The 7,205-nt window shown below is 34.4% G+C and overlaps 1 protein-coding gene across 1 annotated transcript; it reads left to right on the top strand.

The window, feature by feature from the left end:
- Nucleotides 1–434: 434 nt before the first annotated feature.
- Nucleotides 435–7,205, top strand: LOC114526041. The gene is made up of 16 exons (XM_028547535.1): nucleotides 435–773; nucleotides 1,317–1,376; nucleotides 1,461–1,835; nucleotides 2,053–2,166; nucleotides 2,246–2,490; nucleotides 2,658–2,836; nucleotides 3,017–3,116; nucleotides 3,428–3,763; nucleotides 4,130–4,247; nucleotides 4,336–4,427; nucleotides 4,563–4,671; nucleotides 4,843–5,172; nucleotides 5,376–5,543; nucleotides 5,936–6,112; nucleotides 6,265–6,305; nucleotides 6,388–7,205. Exons 1-16 carry the CDS (start codon nucleotides 440–442, stop codon nucleotides 6,613–6,615), a joined length of 3,006 nt encoding a protein of 1,001 aa, XP_028403336.1. The 5' UTR covers nucleotides 435–439; the 3' UTR covers nucleotides 6,616–7,205.

The raw sequence follows: 7,205 nt of genomic DNA, 5'->3' as shown, positions 1-7,205 counted from the left end.
TAAGAATATATCTCAAAGAATCTCTCTTAACGGGGTATAAACTTTCTGTGGCTTTTGCAAGGTCTTAATCTCGGATGTCATTATACTTACCAGCCGTGTGGATGGTTAGGTGCAGACGTGGCCGCGACCCTGACACTATCAGTTACTTGGATTCAGGTCCGCATCACGTGAGTCTGCTTAGTCTGGACCTGACCACCCGAAGTTTGCAGCTTATCACACTGACACAACTGTTCAGTGGAGGTAACCATGACCTAAAAAAAAATTTTTTAACTAGTGGACTACTTCTCTTGCTGACGTTAAATACGCTAATGGCTTCCTTGCGTGCTCATCCCTCGCTATATCCAACATGGTATCACACCTAGGATTACCTATAATCAGTAAGTCTGCATCTCTCTAGGATTACTCATAATCGATAATCCTATAGTCTCTCCTAATCCCAATGCTCATTTCAAATAACCGCGCGTCAAATAAATCAGGCAAGATGGCGGAAAAATCATCAGCTGCCAAAGTTAAGAAAAAAGATAAAACAGCGGCAGAATTGATGTCGGAACTCGCTGCTTTGCTAGACAAAGATGAGAAAGAAAAGAAAGAGAAAAAGAGAAGCAACAAGTCTGTTTTCTTCGAGCGATGCCCGACTACAGGGGAGCGTGTTTATTTCTCAAAACGTAGAAAACAGACGAAGTCAAGGCGAAGTTTAGCAGTGCCATCCTCATCTGAACTTCAAGATCAAGGGACAACTAGCGCGGAAAATGTTGTTGATGATATTAATACAGGTAATTGAAAATTACACGCGAAACAATCAAATACCCGATACTCTACAGTACTGATTTCAATGGCGACCATGTAGACAGTCAGAGACCTTGATTGTATATATATATATATATATATATATATATATATATATATATATATATATATATATATATATATATATACACCCATTTGCAAAAACGTTGGCCGCAGATAGATAGATAGATAGATACTCGAAGTCTAATTAGAAATGCATATGACTAGATTAACATATGCAATTCTAATTAGATTTCGAGTATCTATCTATCTATCTATCTGCGGCCAACGTTTTTGCAAATGGGTGTATATATATATATATATATATATATATATATATATATATATATATATTTCCAAAACAGAACTTCTCGACGTTTAGAGCTATGGGCCTTCATCACTTTTTGCCTAACATTAATTCAACTTAGATTGATATTGCATTCTCAAAGTTCCTATGTACAGTACAGTATATAACAGTCTATCAAACTAATCGAAGTTGTACTTTTCTTGTTCTCCCAACTTCTCTGTAGAACTGGAGGAGGTATTTCACCAACATTATGAACCAGATGAAGATGACAGTATAAATAATGGTAATAATAATCCACTACATTTTGCTGTATAAATTTTAGCAAACAGAAAAATCTTATATTTAATATTTGTTTTACTGTGCCCAGAACTTGATAGACTGCTTGCAGAGACAGATAAGTTCTTAACAGAATGGAAGTCAAAACAGCAGAGGAGGACTGTGACATGGGGACAGAGGATGGAGAATGTCAATACTAATTGGGAATCCTGCCGTTCTTCAATATTTGAGACTACCTTATCTTGTCAGGCACCAACACCTCAGATGTGTTCGCAGTGTAAAGTGAAATCTGGCTTCATCAAGTGTATGCAGTGTTGTGGAGGGGGAAGCTTGTGTGGCACTTGCGACCTAAAGCAACATGAGAATGATCCTTTTCACGACAGACAGCATGTATCTCAAGATGGGTTCTACCAGTATATTCGGCCAACAGAAAGCACTGATGATGATGGAAATATTATAACCATAAGTAAGTGCAGTACTCCACAATTTTTTTTATTATTCCGAAAATGATTTTATTAATTCATACAAATTGGGCCAAAAAAATTTATTTTCATTAAATTTTTTGTGCATTTTTTTCAGTCTGTTATTTGCCAGCTAGTGAACTTTACTAACAACTAGTCAACATCAGTATATACAATTTTAATCAATATTATTTTTACCTATTGAAAAATTCTTTGTGGTAGGAAAAAGTTATCAATTTTCAACCACTATACCATCATCCTGTTCCTTTTGTGGAGAAGTTTGTGAGTTTGACATTATATATGCCGACAATCATATGGTGTATGTTACTTTAAGAGGTAATTAGAGGTGCAGTAATTAATTAAATACTGTCCAGAACTCATGTTAACCCAAGCAGAAACATCATTTTTACTTTAGGTCGATATGATTTGGATCAAATAACTGGTTATGAATGCAAAAACTGCCATAATGTCTGTCCTAATGATAATTCCATTAAGCAAGTTGTTGCTTCAGGATTTTGGCCTGGAACCCCAATATCATATTCTCAACAATTTAGTCAGGAGCTATTTGAACATTGGGACATTATGCAGAAGCGAATGCCAGGCGTTTCTGAACGATCATTTGTGCTTGGATTACAAGATTTCTCATTAAATAAAAACAGGGTAAATCATTTGACACCAAAAAACTTGGTACCTGTATTTGTGTTTTTTCTTTCTGCTAGCTACTGTAAAGTTTATAGCTTGTTTTTATTATTAATATAATTATTAAGAATTTTCTTTTATTACTGAAGTAATGAACCATAATTTAATTAGTTTTTTTTCATCTGCAGGTTGCAACAATAAACATGAATACATTTAGTAGATCATTCAAAGAATGGAAATTTTGCACATTTGAAATGGAATTGCTGCAACAGAAAAATTGGATGGAGTGTCCTCCTTGCACAATTAGTCAGCATTCAGGACACGTTGATGGAAACATGAAGCTATATCGCTTTAGATCTGCTGGAGGGTGAGTTAGGATGCTTAATTTGCTGTCACCATATTTCTAGTTTAGCACTGATATGCGCTAATCCAAAAAGTGCAGAGGGTGTTCATGCTTTTTGTGTCCGTAATACGGATACAAGAAACAAATTTTATTGGAACACAATGTTATGTAACATTATCTTTTGCTTTTGTTTCAACATTTTAGGTTGCAAAGAAATTGTTACTACAAAGAGTGTTTTGTTGCTTCCAATGAAAAAGTTGCTGCAAACATGAATGATGTGTTTGGAACTACAAACATCAGTGAGGTAAGAAAATCACTCCAGTCAGCCCTATTGATTCATATACTCATGTAAGATATATTTGTGTTTATTAATACTTTATTGTAGAACATACTCACTAACGTTGTCTTGGAAGAGCAGGATGAAACTGAACTTTCCCTGTTTAGGGTTCAATTCCCTTTCAACGTACCAGAGTACCGAGTATTTCTATATACAATATACCTGAGTGGAACCCAACCTTATTATTAGATATTATTTAAATCATTTAAATTATGTTTATATGTTCAATTTTATAATAAAGATTAAATTATGTTTTTATGTTCAATTTTTTAATAAAGACTAATACTGAAAGTTCCATGTGTGGTGATAGTACATGGAGGGCTGCACGAAATAGACCAGGGAAAAAGAAGAACCTTGATGAGACTGGTCTAGAGATTCTTGGTTGTAGACATACCGTGGCTCAAGCAGCAGTAAATATGTTTCAAGGCGAAATTTATAGCTATGCACACTACCTTCAGAAACATGTTCTAACAAAAAATAATGGGATGTTTTTGTGGTATGATGTGGTTTGCCAATACTGGCCATGGCTTATTAAACATGACCCTGTACTTGCTGACCAGACAAAACCTGGATTGTCTGTTATGCATGCCAAAGCCCATTCATGGACATGTCAGGTACCATTATATTACATTATATTATAATTTATACTGTACATTGGTAGATGTGTGCAATCATCAGATAAGTTGTTTAAATTGGAAATCTTAGTATAGCTTTTAATCTCTATCCTCAACAATCCCGTTTTAAAGTCTTTGTAGTTTTACATGGCGAAATAATAATAATTATTCAATGTGAGGAAAACACTATGTATACCCATTTATACAATAATGATTACAGAAATATACGTAGTGTCACCCACAAAACGAAACAGTTATTATAACGTCCCCCTTATTCTTCCACATTTCCATGTCTTTTGACTTCCTCCATTCTTACATTAGTCATTTCTATCAATTTGTCAGGCATTTAATTTCCTTTTAATTAAGGTACTCTGGGGTGGTCGTTGGCAAAAAGAGGCGGGTGCGACCACTGGCGAAGAGGTCGAACAAATAAATAGCCATTTTTCTCGACTTGGAAATAGTACCAAACATATGTTACCAGAAGGTGTACATGTGATTATATTATATCTATATTTGGTTGTATTTGGCAGAAAAAGTTCTAAATAATGATATTTACTGTATTCTGTTTACAGGCAGAGAAGAATTACTTACTGAGCATGCATTGATTTGGAACAAGAGAAAAATCATGCAGATGCCAGCAGTTTTGGCAAAGAGATATATGAAGGTGTATTTTATTGTGTTGTTAGTAATACTTACGTACATCATCAGTATTTTATTCCAGCAACAACAAAAAATAACAGTTAGCAAATGAACGAATATATTTCGACCTATTATTTATTGTCTATTTCTGTGATAATAGGCAAAACAAGATTTTCAAGATCTGCAAAAGAAACTCGCTGAAGCAAAAAATGACCTAGGCGTTACAAATTCAGAGACATGGATTCAAGATGTGACTCAATCTGCAAGAGGTATACATAAAAGTCAGGAAATCCTCGTTACTATTACTTAAACTGTATTCTACAAAATATGATGTAGCCATCCCAACGTTATATTGCTAATTGTAATATTACATTGAAAATAACAAACATAATTTGCTTGCAGCTAAATATTACATACACTACTTCGTATCTTGTTAATAGAAGAAGAAATAAGAAGAAAAGTTCGAGTAGCTCTGTCAGAAGAGGAAGAAGCTTTTTGGGCGAACGAAACCCATGTTAATTCAGAATGTCGTAACCCTTTGGTTATCAATGCGGTCAAAGTATTTCCAAAGTACCATAAAAAAATAGCGTCTGCTGACCTCTCAGTTGTGGTGCCCAAGTTAAAAGAGAAGTTTGGTCCAGACTGGATGAATGTTCTCGATAACGGTGAAAAATCTTTAAGGGGCAATGTTTCGTCTATGTTGGAACGCAGTATGCAGACTGCACACTTTGAAATAGTGCAACTGGCGGCTAATATGAACAAACTCGCAGGTATGCACGTTTACATCCTATACCTTTTATGCATTCATTTTTTATAAAACTATCGGATTCATTTCAATTTGAAGATTTACGAAATGTTTGTTATTATACAGTATACCTATATATTAATTAGCTATATATATATATATATATATATATATATATATATATATATATATATTATTAACTATAAATAGCTATAAATATTATTTTAGATTCATCAAAGCAAAAACGTCGAATACGAACTAAAATTTCGTCCACCAAGAACAACTTGAAAGAAACTGTAGATGCCTACAATGAACTAAATCCAAGTGCTTCAATCAATGTCGAAGAGGTTCAATCTGGAGTTTTCACTTGGATCACAGAGAATGAATTTCAACAAGGTCAGGCTAACGGTATCGTGAATCCTGATATATAAATAATCAGGAAATACCATGCACGCAGTATAATACCATGTATTTGAAAAAAAAAACTATCAAAAATACTACAGTTATAAGTTCTTTGAAAGTTTGCATGGCGATGTATAATTTTGGACGTTTACTTGTGGAAACAACTCGTGAATTTAGCGGTTTTGCAGAGCTTTCGACCCGTAAACCATGCAGGACCATCTACGAATTTGCACAGATGATGCACAGTCGGGACTTACGGACCGAAAACTTTGCAAAACTAAATTCATGTGGTGTTTCTACGTACAAACGCCCAAAAATTATACAGATAATATTATGTATTTATCTAATTATTGCTCATGTGTATATAAGTATGTTTTTTATTACAGTTTACCCGATTCGTGTTAAGAAGAAGATAGCTGAGTTGGAGAATGAATGCACTCGTTATGAAGAAGAGATTGGCATTTTAGAAAAGGAGATGAAACATTTCATCGAATATTATAGAAACAATGTTGTTAGACGTCTTAAGGAGAACGAAGCCATCTTGTTAGCTCAGCTTACTAGTGGTGAGTCATGCATGTCAATAAAATAGTGTTTATATATATATATATATATATATATATATATATATATATATATATTCCTTGTAATTAACCCTTCGCTATATATCTTAATACAATTATAGTAACTTATTTATAGTTGTACTTCGTTCGTTTAGATAAATCTGAAATTATTAGCTCCATGGTAGAAAACAACGAGGTACATGAAACAGTAGTCCAGTTATAGAAATTAATTTTTGTTTATTTTGATGAACACGCGTTCTCTTGTGTCTATTTATCAGGGGAGATATATAACATATTCAACAGAGACTGGTGTTCTGAAAGGAAAGCTTGCCCTCTTAAGAATTGGTATAGATTTTGCTATGCGACAACTGGAATGTGGTGTGGAAATGTTTTCCAAAGTCCTTGGTAATGTCTCTGGCATTTCTGACATAATAATTGATGTTGAAGACGCTGTAGACGAATCACCGTGTTCAAGTGATGACGAATCCAGTGAAACAGAAGCCTAAAGCATTTCGGTAGAAAGGACCTTTTTCCCGGTCAACATTAGTTTCTAATATACTATAATATTTAAAATATACTCTATTTTAGTTCTTATAATCATTATACGACACATCCCATTTTGTAAACGTTTATCAATCTGATTTAGCAAAACATCGAGTAGTAAAACATCTACATTCGGCGTTGTTCAGCGATTGTCTCGACATTTCGACCTATATCAGGCTATATGCCTCGTTTTCAAGACAGAAGCTGGACAAAGTTGAATGTTTTAACATCATTGTAGTTCATAATATTCTTCCATGTATGTTTTCATGGTGACATCACTTATCACTAAGTAAACTAGCTTGTATATAGGTTTACCACATACTGCAAAGCTTTCGGTCTGTTAACAATCATTGCGTTCATTCAAGGCATTGTCGCTACCACCTTTTGTACGATAAAGCACGTTTGAAAATAATTGAAACAAACTGGATGATATCAGACTTGTCACAAGGCTGTCCCAACAAGTCTGTTACACTCCTGGGGCCGGTTGTATCAAGCCCGTTTAGCTTAAACGGTGGTTAAGTTCAAAATAGAAAGCAAGCCTGCCGCTTTATTC

The sequence above is a fragment of the Dendronephthya gigantea genome, unplaced genomic scaffold (assembly GCF_004324835.1).
Source record: "Dendronephthya gigantea isolate DGI-Jeju-01 unplaced genomic scaffold, DenGig_1.0 000036F, whole genome shotgun sequence".
NCBI classification, from domain to species: Eukaryota; Metazoa; Cnidaria; class Anthozoa; order Malacalcyonacea; family Nephtheidae; genus Dendronephthya; species Dendronephthya gigantea.
This window is presented reverse-complemented; position numbering and strand designations above follow the sequence as displayed.